This window comes from Megalops cyprinoides, chromosome 15 (assembly GCF_013368585.1).
Source record: "Megalops cyprinoides isolate fMegCyp1 chromosome 15, fMegCyp1.pri, whole genome shotgun sequence".
In the NCBI taxonomy this organism is placed as follows: domain Eukaryota; kingdom Metazoa; phylum Chordata; class Actinopteri; order Elopiformes; family Megalopidae; genus Megalops; species Megalops cyprinoides.
The window spans coordinates 29148725-29167947 of record NC_050597.1 but is presented as its reverse complement, the minus strand read 5'-3'; the positions used below and the strand labels follow the sequence as shown (position 1 = coordinate 29167947).

General features: G+C 38.8%; 1 protein-coding gene across 1 annotated transcript in view; it reads right to left on the bottom strand.

Moving 5' to 3' along the window:
• hpse2 (heparanase 2) overlaps nucleotides 1-10987 on the bottom strand; it is a 106916-nt gene extending 95929 nt beyond the window's left edge. Inside the window, exons 1-3 of the mRNA XM_036547350.1 lie at nucleotides 10728-10987; nucleotides 3723-3877; nucleotides 150-311 (exon numbers count right to left, since the gene is read on the bottom strand). Coding sequence (XP_036403243.1) covers nucleotides 150-311; nucleotides 3723-3877; nucleotides 10728-10987 — 577 coding nt within the window. The remainder of the gene's footprint in view (nucleotides 1-149; nucleotides 312-3722; nucleotides 3878-10727) is intronic.
• Between the last annotated feature and the right edge of the window lie 8236 nt (nucleotides 10988-19223).

Sequence of the window (19223 nt, the reverse complement as noted above, 5' to 3'; positions counted from 1 at the left end):
CCGAATAAAAAAGGACAGCCGATGATGATGGCTCTGCGAGGCAAGAATCACACCGCTCTGCAAAGCGTGGATAGTACTGCTACGCGAGGACTGCCTCGCTTGTCTGCCCTCACGCTGTGGCGCACTTGTGTGTGTGAGTAATCTCCTACCTGTTATCGTGATGTTGCTGTAGATGTTGGAGAGCTGCTCCTTCAGGAGGACCAGCTGCATCTGGGCAGCCTTCTCTCGCTGCAGCTCCAGCATCATCTCGGGGTGGTTTGCCAGCTTGCACCCCTTCTGCTTGTCCAGGGCTATGTCGCTCCGCACGATATCTGCCATGGCAACAAGGCGGTGTTAGGCTGGAGCTCATTTTAGTCCTGCTGCAGGCAACTCTGCACCTCGAACTAATCACTAGAGCAAGCATTCCATTTTTTTCACAGCTCATTATTAATTCTACAGTCACTGACAAAAGTGTTAAATTTTGTGTATGTGCACACACAGACTACACTTAAATAAACGTGACATTTTTACACACTTACAAGTTTAGCATTTTCATTTTGGACAACCATGAAACACTAATAACCCAGTGTGACCCCCTGCTCTAGTCGCCATTGCTCTCCTGAAATGGGTTCAACTGGTAAACAACATAGACTCTCAAGCCTGTTGAACCAGAAACATGTGAAATAAATCATGTGGACGAAAAAAGACCCCCTAATGCACAGTGTCCACGCGGTCACCCAGAACGTCACAGGGGAAGTACTTACAGACAAAAGGTAATACAGATGCTGACATGCAGTCACAGACAAGAAAAAAAATCATTAACATTTGCCAAGGTTTACACCTAATGCCACACAGAAATAGCAAAAGAAGGAGAGTAAAAGGCACAAAGGAAAGATCAGATAAAAATCTGAACATATGTTTCACCCGTCAGTCCAAACTTCAGTATATTTGAATTTACTCCAAGTGTGCCGTTTAAGGTGAAATTCAAATCAGCCCAATCCCCTGATGCCATCAACACATCACCCGGATGACTCAAATCCACTTTTTACCTAAACATACACAATGAACAGCAGGACCCAGTTTCACATGATTATATAATGATATTTTTACGTTATGCAATATTGATACAAACCTATACGTTCCCTTGAAACAAAGTAGCACAATCAACAGCCCCCTCCAAGTGAACCATTCACAAAACTATTAAAATTAAAGACACTAAACTTGGCATATCAAGTATGGTATCCAAGATGGAAAACAATAGCACTAGAAAATAGTATACTACCTAATGCAGGTTAGGCAATGATGCATGGTCAGTTGATGTTCTCTTCTAATATCAATACTAATGCAATACTTTCTCTTCTGTGTTCTCAGGCAAATCAAGTAACCGCTTAGTTATAATATCTACGATCACTATTCATCATGGCTGGTTGAATACATGCACTATATGTAAGTAAGCCAGTTGAGATATGTGGGATGGTCATGTGGAGAGACAATAAAACATGGAAATTAACTCCCAGTCAAAGGCGGTGGAGTACAGGCCTTATCACGCTCACCAAAATCCGCTTGCGTGCATTATTCAAGACGCAATATTGCGATAAACTCGGCCTGAACTGTAACTGGATGCCTGCTGCCTATCTCCGTCAATGGACAGATCCTACAAGCCCACAATTATCTGGATAGGGTTACAACCTTGTAGGGAAATGTTCACCCAGTGCTACCCAGCTCATGGTGTAACTCCCAATGCAAAGGGCTCCTCTGAATAGAGAGGAATCAGCAGTGAGGAACTCTCAGTCACTAATCTGACCTTTGAAGACCCTGCGAATAAGAGAAGGTGGGGTTGGGGGGTGGTAGGTGGGGTCAAAGGACCCTGGACTGAGGTCAAAGTTATGAGGAGCCCTACAGCAAACTGAGACGCTGCTTGTGTTGAAGGGTGTTTGAGCATACAATGTGAGCAGAAGTGAAGAAGGTGCCGAACGGTGGCATGTGTGCCGAGCATGGGTGCTGCAGGGATTCCAGCAAATCTCAACACGTTCGGGCAGTGCGGTGGCTCAGTGGTACCCAGCAGAGGTACAGAAGTTATGCCGCACAAGCTGACATTGTGGTAATGCTGTTCTCACTGAAGTACTGTTTACAAAGCATTTATGACATGAATATACATAACTGACTTTGAGTAATACCGCACATCCTTCTTAACTGGCTTGCAATGATATACCACCAAATGATAATGGCTTTCACATACTGTACAGGTATACCACAGTTAACAAATTAGATGCATCAGAGCATTAATTAGAGCATTATATCCTCAGACTCCCTCTAGGGTCTACTATGGCACTTTGCAGAGTGCTGCATGTTATGTAATGACTCCAAACACTGATAATTTGGTAGCATCTCTGCTCTTAGCCTAGCCTTTATGTGTGCACTTTTGTTAGCCACTATGGATAGGAGTGTCTATGGAGTGTCTGTTAAAAGACTAAATGTAAATGTAGAAATCATGCTTTGTTGTTACAGTTTCATTACTTGAGACATAAATAACATGGCAAACACAGAAATAGCATTTCAAGACTTCAGAATATAAAGATTATTAGCAAAGTATCTTTAACCACTAAAGCTCTTTAATAAATATTGAACATATATTTATTAAGATGCATTAACACTCATACTGGGAGCTAACACTGTAATCATTGCTGCAGCAGCTGTCAGTGTACATTCTGCTAAATCAAACATGCCACTTCAGTTTTCATTCCTCATTCATTCCATTCTACCCTCCCTGTAATCGAATGTTTGGCGTCAACAGAATTTGATTTAAATTTCATATTTTGCTCAGAAGGTCCACTCACAATCTCATTAGCTGGTTATTTTCAGGCCATAATTACTTAATCGTTGCCATTCCTGAGAAATTATAAAGGGAAAATGATAGACAGCGACGGTTTATTTAAATGCTTATTTAAACGGCACTCTTGTTAACCTCTCCACTGATTGGTTTTCGATAAAATAAACAACATTCTTTCACTTTTAAGAATCAAATGCCTTTACACTGCTTTGAAGTGGTTCCCATGAACTAATTTTTTAAATAAATACATTTTATCACGATCTTCGTTATAAAGGGGCTTCTTTCTCAGAGGTTTCGTTAACCGACGTACACCTAAAATATAAAAACGTCTCAAAGAAATTTCTGGAATCCTTCGACCGAAAACTTCAAAGAACCCTTCACTCACCACAGCTCACAATGGAACAGATGTCACTACATAAAAATACCCTTGATATTGGTAAAATCTGGCATATATGTCCATGTTCAGTAAATAATTCCCAAAGGTGCCAGAGAACAAAGCTGTTACATTTCACACAGCAGCCCAGTTCGTGTCTACCTTGTTAACGCACACCTTATTCAATATTTCAGACACACATAGCTCTGACAAGTATCATTGAGCTTACGTCTGTATTTCCATTTAAAGGGCACCAGGGGTTCTCCTCTGAGAAAATTAAATCCAGGGGGAAAATTACTGGATGAGTACGCCAAGCATTCAGAAATCCGCATCTGCTTGGTATGCCCAACCCAATACGTTCCCTTCATTTTTGAAAAGCTACTCAGTTATTCCAAGCAATTATAATATACATTTCAAATTGCTATCGATATGTAAATGGAAAATAACTGCCAGGTGCAATACCGATAATTCTTCAAAAAACGCCCTTGTTCCACTTTAAATCAGAAACCCGTAACGGGCTAGGGAGAGAGCAGTCCTCACCATCTTCATAGTTCTTCAGGTAGTAGTCTGGGCCTGGCCCTCTGAATTTGGCCAAATTCTTCAGGTTGTGGAACTGAAGAAAGTCAGTCCTCTTGCCTCCAAACCTCAGGTAGGCTGGAGAGAGTCCCCGCGCGAGCGTCACCAGGCGTTTGGAGCTGCAGGGAGACGGACAGAGAAGCTCACATCCAAGGCCAACACAATATGTCCGCCGGCAGGTACTCATCAGGACCGAGATCACGAAAACAGATACAACCGGCACAAATGTTCCATTCAAGTGGTTACAAGATTATCGCGGCATGGAACGCACCAAAGCGATACTACATTTTATAGCATTTATTTTCTCCGTAGTATTGGAGTCCATTGCTCGGCCTGGGCCAAACACAGCTTAATTAAATGGGCATCCAGGGCGGTTCTCTAAAATTATCAGTAGTTTACTGGTATGACTGTTATACTCAAAATGTATCAGTAATGTGACGTATCGCTGCTATTTAACATATATACATAAGTTTGAAGTAACTGGAAATCAATCGCGCGTATTCGTGAAAATGCACCCACTTCCCCGATCTTACCACGAACAGTTGGCAGATCGACATTGCGGAGAGAACCAAACGAACCACACGAAAATCTCATGCATTGTTATTGACAATGTAAATATCGAGGTAGAGTAGAAGGCGATACGTCTTTAGCAATGCCTAGATAGTAGCGCTAGGGCGCAAAGTGCTCCATGACGAAGCACCTTTCCACACTTAAATTTACATTTATTCATTTGGCAGACGCTTTTATCCAAAGCGACTTACAAGTGAGGTACAATACAACACAAGCGAAAAATCATACAGAGTCAACAATATTAGAAGTACTGCATGACAAAGTTCCAAAGGTTGGCCAGGCAAGGTACAAACTAGCAGGAAAAGCAACAAACAAGTTTGTTAAACCATTACAACCTTTCTGTGCTTCATGATCAGCTACAGTGGCGATGCAGTTAGCTTGAGCGTTCACAGTAACATGAACATTACTTAATTTATTCAGGATTTAAGAGTTATTTAAAATGTCCAATCTTGAAAAAATATAACCAATAACACACAATCCATATTTATTCGCACCAGGAATGAACTGTTTCAACCTCTTCACAAGCTTCACATGACACGTGGTCAGGAATGTCACCATTTCCAAGCTGATGTCATTTAATTTGTCATTTAAATGACATGCAAATCAAAACTGATTTATTAATCGATGTTCCGGACATCGATAACAGATGCCGAAATGGCCGGAAAGCGACATTAAGAACAGCTAAACAGTATCTGGGTAAGATTTAGCCGTCCAATAATCTTGTATGCTTACTCCAGAATATATCTCTGAATGGGAAAGAATTTGTTTGGAAAGACCATGCCTTACACAGCAAGTAAATGGTCTCTATAAGGCAGATTTATACATGCTTGGCATAGCCAACCAAACACCTATGCACCTATGAGTTTTGGATCATTGATCCACCCTAGAACCTTTTCAAAAATTAGACCTCATCCCTTGATAAGTAAAACGATCAGTGTAAACAACAGCCATAATCCCATCTTCAGTGCACCATCACAACTGCCTTCCAAAAAGATGCCCTCAAGAACAGAACAGTCAAAGTCAATCAGTTAAAGGAAAGAGTGAATTTTACCACTTTATTCATTCCAACTGGTTACATCACAACAGCAGGCTCACTGTGTAAGAATGAACACATTATGTAAGCACATGAGCAAGTAACCAATCTCAGCAACGTTTTAATGCAGGGCTGCAGTTTATTTCATGCCCAACTGGCCCTCATTAGTTACCCCTCTTGTCATTCTCAATGTTTTGAGATGTAACCAAAGAGAGCTGAAACATTTTACCCCGTTTTGAAATTCAAAGTAGTGGTTTTGTTATAACTGTAGCGTGCTGGTTCAGGAATCAAACTGCAGAATCTTCTTGCAATAGAGTGAGAATGAGAAATTATTTACCATCTGTATGGCAGCCCACATATTAACATGAACTGAATTGTGCAAAAATATATGCTTGCAAGTTGAATGGATTTCTGTGACTAATATAATACATATCTATCTCACTGTAGCAAATATCAATAAAACCACAATTATGTTGTTGTCCCATCAACTGCACTTAAAGGACACATAGGACAACATTTCTATTTCACCATGTGTTTTGTGGTTCTCTTGACTCAACCATACAATGCCAAATTTAGTGTGAAAAATGCAAAAATGCCCTCAGTGCTTTGGGCTGGAGGAAAAACAAAGGGGAAATCTTTAAATCCATCTGCCCCAAAGAGAAGCCTTGCAAAACTACAATGTCAAGTTAGTCTTTGTATGAAACTGACTTTTATTTTTCATTTTTGAAATAATAGCCTATTCATCTGGCTTGGGAGAAAAGGAGGCTATGCTCTTTCTTAATATTAAATCTAGCTTCTTGAATTCTCAATGGCCTCTCTCAATTTCAGCGTGCTGTTTCTCTGTGCACTGAACAGGAAATCTAACCACAATGCACTATGTCCATAATTTTAAATCGCGACACAAGTGTTACATTTCTGATGATTGTTACACAGCACTCTTCATTCATCTTAGTGAATGTTGAACTTATAATAATGTAATTTTAAAGCAATGTGTGGGCAAAACTTGTCTGACTTTGTTATTCAAACTTGAGGACATGGCACATTGCAGTTAGACTGAATCTGGGCCCGTGTTTTTCAATCTGGAAACCACAATGTTGACACATGAGGAGCATCATTACTGTACGTTTTCAAACTGTATAGCCTATTTGCCACTTACTGCTGCCCTATATTGTTGCAATTGGGTATAAATGCATCGTTCATCACTCTGATAAATAATACCTCAGTGTCGTTCGCAGGTGGAAACAGTGATCAAAATGTGATCAGCCTGAGGTGTCACAATGTATATCACTGACACCAAAAATGGTTACTTATTCTGATTGCCATCTTAATAAATTAAAACATATCTTAATCCATAACATGTAATGCTCATGTCTGTCATAAAGCACCCTTACATATTTCAGAGAAATGTAGCATACAAATACCCATGCATTTTGTATGCCCTGCACACAAAAAAGTTAACTGGGCAATTTGTCAACACAATCATAATGAAATCTCAAAAACAGGAATACAATGTTATGTCAAAATTGCATGTCATATTTACGTTTTAAAAAGTAGAGGTATAAAACAGACAACTGCAAGCAATAACTTTCCATAATATGTATGTACACATGTAAAATACATAGTCGATAAAAACTAAATATCCATCCCATTGCACTGAAAGTGCACCTGATATTGCTGACACATTGGCATTCATGCATGACTTCACTGTTGCCCCAGGTGTGGAACAATTAACAAATTATGCTTATTAATGGCGTGTCAATTCATCCATCATTTCAACATTACATTAAATTGAGCACAAAAATAGTACAAAACTGCACACAGTCATCGTAAGATAATTGATTATCATTTGGAAAATACTGGAAAACATGGCTGTGATTGATTACTGGGGATCCCCTGAGTAATACAAATCCCACCTTTGCACTCACTAACATATTTCACAGCATAACTAATTTATAACAGACAATGCGGTGACATTTCGATGTTTTCTACATGTTAAAACAAGTTATGTGCAAGCCAATCTGTGTCGTGAGGTTCATATGTTCGCTGCAGCTTTACATAGCTGAAATGAATAAACTGGACACAAATCCATTATTGTGTGTACTCCTTGTACCTGTCCTCCATATCTCAATGCAATACAAACTATATAAATATTTTGTGATGTGTTGTCCATAACACTGACACAAAAATCATCAAATTAAAGCATTATTCTTCACTTTTTGTACATTGCCCATAATGTAAAAGCATGCAAACTGATGCCATTTTTTGTGATACAAAGTCATTTCATAATTTCAATGAAACCATTATTTGTCAATATTTTGAGGGATATTTCTATACATTTACAAGGAACCAGGAAGTCTACTTGAACCATGCGTGCTGAAAGTTTTATGTCAGAATGACCTTTGGGTTAAAGCTACAGAGCTAATGTCTGGATTACTCCCTCTGCAGGTCATTATATGAGGTCATTCTTGATTAACAAAAGGAAGAAAAGGACAGAAATAAGTTCGTCTTCAAACACACTAAAAGGTAAACTAATTCCCCTAAACAATCTAACACGAGAACTGTTTAATTTACATTTAGCGTATTCGGATTTTAAAAGCCAATTTATTTCAGTTCTTTTGTTACAAATCTGAAAACTAAGCAAAACAGAATGTTAACATAGCACTTAATTTTTCAAATGATAGTATCGAATCGACGTGAAAGTTCAACAGTTGTCTGTACACTCAAGATATAAAATACCGACAAGCGTTTGAGGACAAGTCTTTGTAACCGAAAAGATTGCTTTGTTGACAACCAAGATGACTCTACACATTTACAAGAAACCTCAAAGTGGTAATATATCACTAGCCACGTTAGCTTTAGACAAAAATTGAGACCAACTAAAAATTGCTATATAGATTTTTTCTGTAAATCACCGAGTAGCCTACGATTCGTACTGCTGAAAGAGTTTTACATCAAATCAAATTTCGTTTCGTTTCATTTCGATCGTAGTAAGTAACGTTATATAGGAAAATGTTACGACCCCATAAAAGACTCACCCAACAAATTTTTCCATCTTAAGAAAATTGTATATGGGCATATGCCAATTTAAAGGACAATTATAGCGTGAATATTATAGTCTACGAATAATTTGAGCAGTATTTAACGTTTCGTTTCTCGTCCAATCAATTCATACAAGTATGAAAAACTAAAAACCACGAATTTTAAATAACTGAGTCGAGTTATCTTTTTAGTATCTTATAAAAATATGAACGTCTTATAACATTTTAGTGTCGCTTCAAACACGTTAGTTTTTTATTAAACTTAGTGGGCCTACTTTAATTGGCTACACAGAATTTTTAAACCAAAAGGGCAAGCTACGGCTGGCCTATATTTATTTCGGCAATGCCTGTGGCTCAAAAATAATTATTTCCTTTGGAGAGCTACTTAGGCCTACTGCTCAAGATTAAACTACTTACTTTATTAAAATTTTATCTCGTTGATTAAAAATGCTAAATGAATTCAAAGGTCGAGGGTTAAAACGCTAATAAAAGGAGGCGAGAATGTAAATCCATGACACACTGCTGGACCGGTTTTCGCCACGTCTAGTTTTTCGTATTGGCATCACACTTGGCGCATTTCAGCAAAATTTCAAGTCTCAAACCCTTTATTTTTTACATTATAAACTTTCAAATATCGGCCTTTATAACTACAAGCCTGCCGCAGTTGAAGGGTCTCGATGCTGTTTTCAGTGAAACACAATCACCACAACGTGTTTGATAGTTCTGTAGAAATACAACGCCGGTGTACTCAAGTACGACGATGTGTATTTAGGCTACGTTAAACAAAAAGAGAAGCAGTGATTGAGCACAAAACCTAGTGGACTACATATGCAGACAGACGCAAAATCAGAAGGAAATCACGAGTAAGTCACTCTACCGACAGTCACGGAGCCTAACTTTAGGCGTCAATAATCTTCCAATATTCTCGGTAAAACAATAATAATAATAATAATGCTTAAAAATGTCTGCCGAAAATGTCGCAATGTACTAGTGTGGATTAGCCGCGATTGGTAAGGCTGCACTGAGGCATTAAAGTAGTCTACATGAAAACAAGTTAGCATTTAAATAACAGAGGAGTATTTACTCACCACAAGAGGCGTTTAACAAAACATATTTACTTCGTGCATCTACATAGCTCTCTCAATGATATGCTCAATTAAAACGTAACAAAAAATCAACACGTAGCCTAGATGAAAAACGAACTCGCTACCAGGGTCAACCATCTTTTTTCGGTCATTTCAATTGCATCTTTGATCGACTATGTCAAAGAAATTCATAACACATTGCAAATAAGACTTGACTGTAAGTTTGAAAGTATTCACTTCCAGGTCGTGATTTACACGCGTTTTCTATCATTTACGAGATTTCTCCTTTCTCGGATCTGAAACGCTTGTAATTGTTCGCCGCACTCAAAAATTTCCGAAAAATAAACAATTGAGGCCATAATCATAAACGACATTGAGGTTCAAAGGTCATGGCCCCCTCCTCCAAATTGTGTCACACACTCTCATTGTGCTATAGCTTAGGTTTCATGCCGAAACGAGAAGCTAATGCTGTTGAACTGCTTAGAAGCAGCTTCACGGTGGCAAAGACCCTGCATGTCAATTAAACCAAAGTGTAGCCGATGGCCGACGATCGTTATTTTTTTCTCTAATTTTAATCACTTGCCGAAGTACTAAGGAAGCCTAGAATTTATGTATGCGTATGTATAAGCTACATATATAGGGTTTCAATATTTTGTGAATAATTAACCGTTTTACTGGCAATGAGGTGTCGTAATGTAGTGAGCATCAATTCAGTCTTTGTTTAAACATGTCCACACACAAGTGATAGCAAATAATATCAAATATCACCCGGCGATAAAAATGCTATCGTTAATACGTCAGTGCAAATGAAGATTTTAAAATACCGCACAGGAAACACATATATCACCACGAAAGCTTATATGCAGCTACTTTCAGTCCGTTTTAAACAGAAACCTGATCTTTTAGGATGCCTTTAAATATGTCCCCCAAGGAAAATCTCGGGCCTGCAGAGCATTTTTATCACATTTTGTCAGAGAGGAAGGAGAGAAATCTTCGTTCATTGGCTGTTTTAATAAACTCATGTTTTTATCAATTCGACTGCAACATCACAAAGACAGCATCACAATGCCATATGCCTCTCCGTTCACAGTTTACTAAGCACACGTTGTGTTTTCACGTATTGAGTCTTTTCTTTTTTTCAAAAGCCTAAAATCCCTGAATTTTTTTTTCTGCATCGAAGAACAACAGGTTACTGAATCGTTAGGGAGAGATAGATCGATCAAGGTTAAATAATAGGCGATACCTTAAGAAGTCCAGCCACCCGTCTTTAATGATAGAAGGGTCCAACTGTAAGGAGAGGAAGTTTTCATTTAGAATCTTAACCGGACTCCGAGTGTTCACGTCTAGGAGAATTAGCGTTCTTTCCATAAACCCCCGTCGTTTCCCTCCCGATACAGGTCTCCTGTAGGTAGCAGCTGTGGATATCAAGGGCTGCACCATCAACGCAATGGATGCCAACCACAAAGAAGAGCCGAAGATGGGGGAGAGGTAGCGCTGGGGCATCTTCGTCCTCTGAACACCGGGCGGAGCTCTGCGACCGAGACCCTGCTGTGCGTCTTTAGAAAAAAAAGTGAGAAAAAAGCTACCTTGAGTCCGATTGTCCCTCTCCGTGAGCGAAGATATCTGTTTATATCTTCCTGTCTGTTTCTCTCCCCTTTTCCCCCCAGTGTTTTGGAGCTGGTGAGGGGAACTCACGCCCCGGGCCAGCCTCTTAGTTTGCTAGTGCCAGGAGCACTGAAGACCGAGCACCGCCCCTCTCGGAGAAACAGCAGTCGCTCTTAAAGGTAAGGTGGCTCACATTTAACCCTGAGGGATTTCGAGGGGGGAAGATTATATGATCAGAACAACCATTATTTATGTACGGAGAGCCAGGATAAATGCGCATCGCGCAGCTTAATGATCAGGTTTCCAGCCCTGCCCAGGCCGTGGTGTTTTACGACATTTTGACAGCGTTAAAGGAACCAGTCCAATAGACGTGAGCCTCGCCTGTCTCCTCTTGTGCGAAATGAATATATCGTTCACAACCATCACCTGCTTATTCCATCTCAGTTTATAACATGGTCTGACTGTTGCCGTTTACTTCGTGTTATAGGACGCCCATCGAATTGTTTATACTTTTAAAAAGCTGTAATATTGACCTGTAGTTTGCACGCAGCATTTGGGGGTATTTATTGTAAACTCAATTCCAACCAGATTTCAACTGCGTTTCAAATATGTATTGTTCTTAAAGTTCCTGCTTATGAATGAAGGCAACAACACATTGAATTAAGTGTAAAATGCTAAATAAATAAATACATGAACTGAATCGGCACAACGTCTGAAGGGAAGACATTCAAGTGTGATTGTAAAAGTGTAATTTGAAAGAACGCATACATATGCCTGCTTTTGACATGCTCAGGAAACGAAACAAACGAAACATCACGGAGAGATGCAAATGTCTGCCGTGCTGAAAACTTCATCCTGGTATTAGCCCAATATATACCCACACGTCAGCTTCATTTTAAGACAAAAACTCCCCTGCACGCGCATACGTTTCTCCTAAAACAGGAATATAAAATCAGAGTATGTTACAACGTTTCATTCAAGAAAACCGTTACTTATTTTTGGAAACACAGGTTAATGCTGGGGAGAAGGGCAATGTCTAATGGACAACATTAGAACAATTTACACGCTAAAAAGTATCTATCAGCACCACGCATTGATATATGATCCTTGGCCGACTGAGAATTTAATTGTAGCACTGCAATTGTCAGTTAAACAACAGAGGTAAAGAAAGCTATTGCAGATAAACTTGGAAGAATAAACCTGTGTTTCTCATGCTTCTGCGCTGACAGACCACATGCCGTAGCACAAGCAAAATATAAAAGAAACAGATTCACTTGAAACTAGCTACATGCAGTACATTTCTGTATTTCATTGTGAAGGTAGCGGACGATAAAGCACAACTCGGCAGCCAAATGGACTTGAACCAATAGAGCTTTCATGTGCAATTATCACGCCGATTCTAAAACATGTTTTGTTCCTTCGGTTCCCACTAAAGCAACAAGAAGACTTTACTGAAAGCAAAATGCATGGTCTGTGGTTACAAATCTAATCGTATTCATTTAAACATATTGCATTTCCATACGCAAATGGCGCAGTGACCCAAAAAACGCATGAAGAGACTAATAATTTCCCACTGGAAGAATTCACATAAAAGCGATTACATTTGCTCTAACTGCAGTTTATATTTTCAGGGGGAAGATTACTCAGCTTAGCTAAGTTATTACCTCTTTCCAAACAGAGATATTTAGTTTTACCCGGAGGTGTTGTCTGCCAGCCAAATATATTGTTAGGGCTGTATATTATGCTTATTATTATGGCTACTAATTTTGTGTTCTATGAGAGATGCATATTCTGTATTCTGCATAAAAATCTATTTTACTAATATATTCTTTCCACTTATCAGGATGAAACGAATGCCAACAATCTCCTTTATGCGACGTTCAGCTGGCTGCCGATCTGTAAATGGCCAGACTACAGAGAACGTATTTAAACCCACGTTACATAACTTTATGTGTGGGCAACCTCAATTCAGCAAATAATCATTAGCACCAAGTGCATATCGCCATTGATATCTACAACATTGATATTCAGGAATACTTTCTAGTGCTTCGCACACGCTGCCGTCTTCAGAGCATGTAACCAATATAGTTGCCTTGGTTTACAAGTTTATTCGTTCGAAAGCGAATCAAACATCCGGTCCGCGGACATGCAATTGAAGCGTAGTCTAATCTCTGAAGTGCCTGACTCAGGGAATACGCCTGGCCAAACTGAAGCTATGATGTGAACATGCGCGTACATGAAGGACATTCTCACCCTAACTACTGCGTGTCCGCAGCATTGCAACACAGGTAGAACTCGAACTAGCAACCCCTCCCCCGCTTCATAACGTGTACAATAACACGAAAGACGCACTCAACACGGAACAGAGCGACGATGTAACGTGGCTACACATATTATTGATTAAACACTAGTTACCGTTAAATCATCGCAAAAAGTAACGCTTTCTATGTTTCAGTGTGTGTCAGCGCTTAGATCGAACTGAAAATACATAATTTACATGTAAATTTTAATACACCATCATGAGACAACAAATTAAGATGATGTCGGTGATCACACTGTAGTTTAACACCTTTGTTATGTAGTATCCTATTTATTAAATATTCGTAAATATGCATTGTACATATTCAAAGGTAAAAGATATAAATCAAGGACTGTTGCGATGTTCCCCAGGGCGATATGTATACAGTATTTGTATATTCTTTACGATATCAGATTTAAACCGTCACAAAATTTGTTCGTAGCTCTTGCATGCGCGGTAAGCAAACTGATTTGTTTAACTGCTTAATCTATATCCGGTAGATTTAGGCCTAATATGTCTAAAAGAAAAGTCAATCTTAGACGTTCCCCAGAAGAAAGAAGTATTTGTTGAACGGTAAACGAGAGCGTATTTGTATGTTCGGCTACTTAATTTTCCAATGTGAATTCTATTAAATATATTTTACAAGTTACGTCTGTTTTAACGTCCATTATTTTAAATGCGATCAACCTCGTGTTTACAAGAACCTAACCTCGTGTTAAACGCTTTCATCTTAAAGTCAATTAAAATATTTGCGTTGTAAATATAAAACATTGAAAACACTAAAATAATAAACAGTCGACGTTTAATTAGAATACACTCTATGTTTGTTGTCATTCTACTGGCAAAATGTATAACAAAAGGCCATTTAAGACGTTAATATGTTAATTTATGGACTGATTAAAATTAGGGTGAGTAGAATCCAAATAAAACAGAAATTAGGTCAAATTATAAGTATGTCGAATAAGTTGTTTGCTCTTAACTTTAAAAATTCGTGCAGGTTTTGAATTTTCCATTGTTCCGGAGATCTTCGGAAAGCGCGGCGGCTTGAATAGATGAAAGAGGCTTTGACCAAGGGTATTATTATTTATGCATGTGAATCTCCAGTTAGCAATCACATTATTTGTTTGCGTTCAGAGATTTTTCCCTTTGTCGTATTTATTGGGACACTTTCATATAAGATAAAACGTATTCTATGGAAACGTCACATTGGACTTTAAACTATAGTAATGAATGAGGTGCGTTTTTGCTCGGTCCTCGCTTAGGACATCGATTTAATTAATCTGCAAGCGGAAGTTTTACAACGTCACGCATTAGCCGTTTGTAATTGTTTTCGTGCCTCGTAATCTCTTTAGGGCTGAGATTCATACGCTTTGAAAGTTTGGGAATTCGTTTAAAAACTGTCAAAAATGATCACAGTCTAAGTGATGATGTGTACACGCATCTGACCGATACCGCTTGGAAGCTTCGCTATCAAGTTTAAAGTCTGTGTTATTTTAACATGCCGCTGTTCATCGAAGCGACACCAAAATGCAAAACTTGGGTTTGAACGCGTTATAACCTCTGATGAAATCTGAAAGCTCGATTTCACAAGCTGGGTTTTGGAATAAACGACCCCCCTTAATTTAAGATACTGCGTTAAGTTCCTACGCATTGAGCCACAAAAATTGACCAAGTTTACTTTTCAGTTTGGAGAATTAAGGCATGAGCCATTGCTCCAGTGCAGTTCTAACTGGTACAGCCCCATTCTCAAAGGAATAGTCACAGCACTCTTTGCAACACAGAGGACTGATTGCAAATAATTAAACATAATTATAATTGCATTTTAATGTGTGATTACTGAATCTGGAATGGGACTTCTGGTTTTCCGAAAACACAGGAAGGAACTGTATAGCCAACCAGTCTGATTAATACATTCCATATATTTCTTTGATATGTTTGCCTCCTGCTTATTACTGAGGGGGCATAGTTGGTCCTGTCCAATTAAACTGCGGCAGCAGCCACGCCCACGAGTATGACATATCCCTGTTTTATCAGATTATTATATCTGAAGCGATAAACATGTAAATGGAATCTAAAGCTAACACACAGGTGTATTTTTGGTGTCAAATATTCTCTTTGTGAACGTTATCAAACATTCAGTCCAAACGCAATGATCTTTGTCCTTGACTATAAAATGTAAGTAACTGTGTTGTTTATTCGTTCTTGCACATAATTTTCGTTAATCGTAATTTTCGTTTCGTTTTATCTATGGCCGAATTTATAATATTGTTTCAGAATTGGAAACCCCCAAAAAAACTGGTTCAATTCATCAGTCAAAGTTGTAGATGGAACAATGCGGATAGACTCAGTCTGGGAAATAATTACAGTAATGAAAAGTATAGGTTTTGCGTGTTTGCGGGCCCTACCCTCGATAACTCCCCTTCAGCACGATGGTCCTTAGTTGAATTTGCAAACTCAGGTTGTACCGCCACATAGTATTCTAAAAACTATTTTGCAACCCTCAGCAGTCTGTGTAGCTTGCTCATGACCCTTAAGGCCTGTGCTGTGAAACGATGGTGCGAGAGATTGCCTATACTCTTCTCTCTGTCGGAGTTCTGAAAATGCGCAGTCTCCAAATTCCGAACTTTGGCTTTGATATCCACCGCGTTGCAGGCGCGGTTTCAGTAAAGATGACAGCTGCGATCATTTCCGAGTCTTTCAAATAAACCTAAACCAAGCGGCACAGAGCTTTATGGACTCCTGGAATATAATAAAAGCAGACCTTCGAAAATCGTGGGCATACTTGGTACCGTTCCAAAAGCTACATTTAAAACCCCAATATGAAATGTACGGAGATAAAAGAAACGCATATAAAAATAATTTATATAATGTACTTCTGCAAATGCGTTGTTTGGTCCAAATAAGTGGCTTGCTTCTTCACGTCAGAGGAAAGGAGTGGATCGCATACTAAATGACAACAATAACACGGAATTGGCTTTGCTTGTGTTACACGCGCTCGTCCAAGAACATTGTGTGACTTCCTTTGTTAGCAAAGCTGTGTTAGGTCCCTGTTCTAACTGACATTCTGAATTCTAATGGTCCCAGTTCTCAAGGGGACGCAAGTGGGAGTGCATATAAGGACAAAGAGAAATGCCAGCGAGTGGAACAGAACCAATGCTGCGTTTCATAGGGAGCTTAACAGCTGACTGAGACATGTGGTGTTTGACACCGCCTCCTCCAACCATATTAATTCTATAATGAGCCAAAATGGAGTCACGATCGCTGAATGCGACCCAGAGCATCAGTACAATCCTGTACACCGGGGATGAAAGCTATACGTCTTCTTTTGCATATTCTGTAGTTTATTACCCATTGAAATATGAGTTCATCATATTCTATGAGTTCTTCATATTCTGTTGAAAAAAGTCTTCCCTTTGATATGCGTCTGATCTTCTGATACCTGGGGTCCAGTAGAAGACACATATTGGCAGTCTACCAAAAACTCCCTCTTCATTTTAATCTCAATTTTATCGCTCTTTCTGAGCAGATTTATCCAAGTTAAATGTAGCCTTTTGATGTTAACCGTTGGATACGCAAGGCACGCTCCCTGGCTTGTTTGTTTTACTACAAACATCATATATCACAATCATGATGAAGTTTGTTGTTCGTTGCTACGTGCTGTGAGCTATAGTTCAAACCTGAGTTTTTTTGTGATTTGAGTTAGATCGATGCATATTTAATGAGATGGCGTATCCTTAGATAGGAATGAGAACGTTTAAGCCACTGAATGATTTTGATCTCAAGGTAAAAAAAAAAAATATATATATATATATATATATATATATTAGGACTGACATGTTTCGAATCGACCGAATGCCATTCAAATGACAATGCAGGTCAGGTGCTTATTCGTTAATTTTTGAGCATTTATTGGACACATATTTACTCTCGAAGGTAGACAATACAACACTAGAGGAGCATTGTTTGCCTTTTGTATATGCTTGAATTTGCACGTCAGCATATGTCTTAAACATGCTGATAAAGATCTGCATTAATTATTGGCGATTGATTTAATATCTGTAATATTTAATCGTTTTAAAAAACTGAAAATGACGGCGCGTAGAAATGGGAGGCATAAACCTCTGCCACAAAGAGAGCGTTTAAGAAGCTTTTGGTCGAGTTTCTCCAAATATATCAAATTGTAAACGCTGAAATCCGATATATCTTCATAATGCTGTATCGTATTCCCAACGGCTGCAAACAAGTCTAGATCAAGATCATTATCTGCGTTAAGACCTTTGAAGAAAATACGACAAACGTGGTAATTCGCCCCATTCTTACATACCCTAGACGGCATTTTGATTTCGTCAAACATTGTCAGCATTTATTTTTAAATCATTACAACACCCTTTAATCATTACTTTTAATTATTTGTGTTCGTAACGTAAAAGATTGATTTTGCGGCTCATGTACTCCGTTAATGCTATGACAGTGCGACTTCACCGTCAATGAAGTCAGTTGTCTGCATAATGCTGACGAGCAACATCTCAACGCAAAACCTCGACAAATTGAGAAAAAAAATACAAAACCAGCGTCTAATATCCCATTGTATTGTGAAAAGCTACCGGCTGACAAATATATAAGGACAGCGTTGCCTCGCGCATGATTTTGGGACAGTGTAAAAGGAAAATAATTATCTTATATGACGTTCGTCTGGGGGGGGAAAAAAACCGGTAACAATACACGAAATACTTAACATGCCTGAGACGAAAGTGAGTTATTCACAAAATGTGAATTATGAACAAGGGTATTTGTCATAATTATTAGAAGTTCTCACAATAGTCATAGTATATGTAGTAACATAGTAAATAGCCTACGTTTATAATTATTTTTATGAACAGAATATGCTTTTAGGTGGGATAGTGTTTAATGTGCCTATATAGCCGGCTGCGCTGATTCATTTTTTTTACTTGCCGTTTATAAAGGAAATACGGTTACTGTTTTGTAGGTAGAAACAAGCATGCCTTTATTGGTTGATCAACTCCCAAAGCATTATTATAACAAAAAAATTAACCTTCTCTTCTCCCGAAAAATAACCACTTGTTATTTATTCCTGATAATTATCAAGGATAATAACAAAAACATCATCATCAACAATAAGAATAAATGCTTACCTTAATCTAAATGTTGTTCAGGCACAAAGTCATACAATTATTGCAAAGCGCTGCTAATTGTTTTTTGCATTGATAAAGTCGTCTTGGAATTGTATAATTGAAAACAAGAACATGAAATCCCACAGGCTATCCGAACACCAACCCCCTTCTAAAAAGCACAGAATGAAGTAAAACAAAGGGAAATATTCACACAAGTCATCGGCTGCAAGTGAACCACTGGACATCTCCAGTTGTGCAGGTTTTGAATTACAACACGTACCTAAAAGGAGGTGTTCAATACCACAATATCCCAAAATGAATTTCGTCAGATTCGAATTAGCACGTTTATTGGCTTCATAGTTTCACAATGAAACTACTGAATGTGTCGAAAATGTCAGCGTCGGCATGGGGCATGAGTTGGTGCTGACAACGTTCATGCAGCCAATCTTGATAACAAAGAAATGCGTTCTCTATTTAATGCGCGCATGTGAAGTTGGACTTGCGTCTCCCGTTAATAAACACTCTACATTTACATGACATTGTGTCATGGACAACACATTCATATATACGCGCGTTTACAGATGAGAAACAGAATCCTGGAGCCAAAGAGCAGGCCGCGGTTTTCATCCAGATCATTCCACATTTTGAGTAAAGTGCAAATGCGGAGTGACGACAAAATATGTAAAACATAGCGGCATGAGAC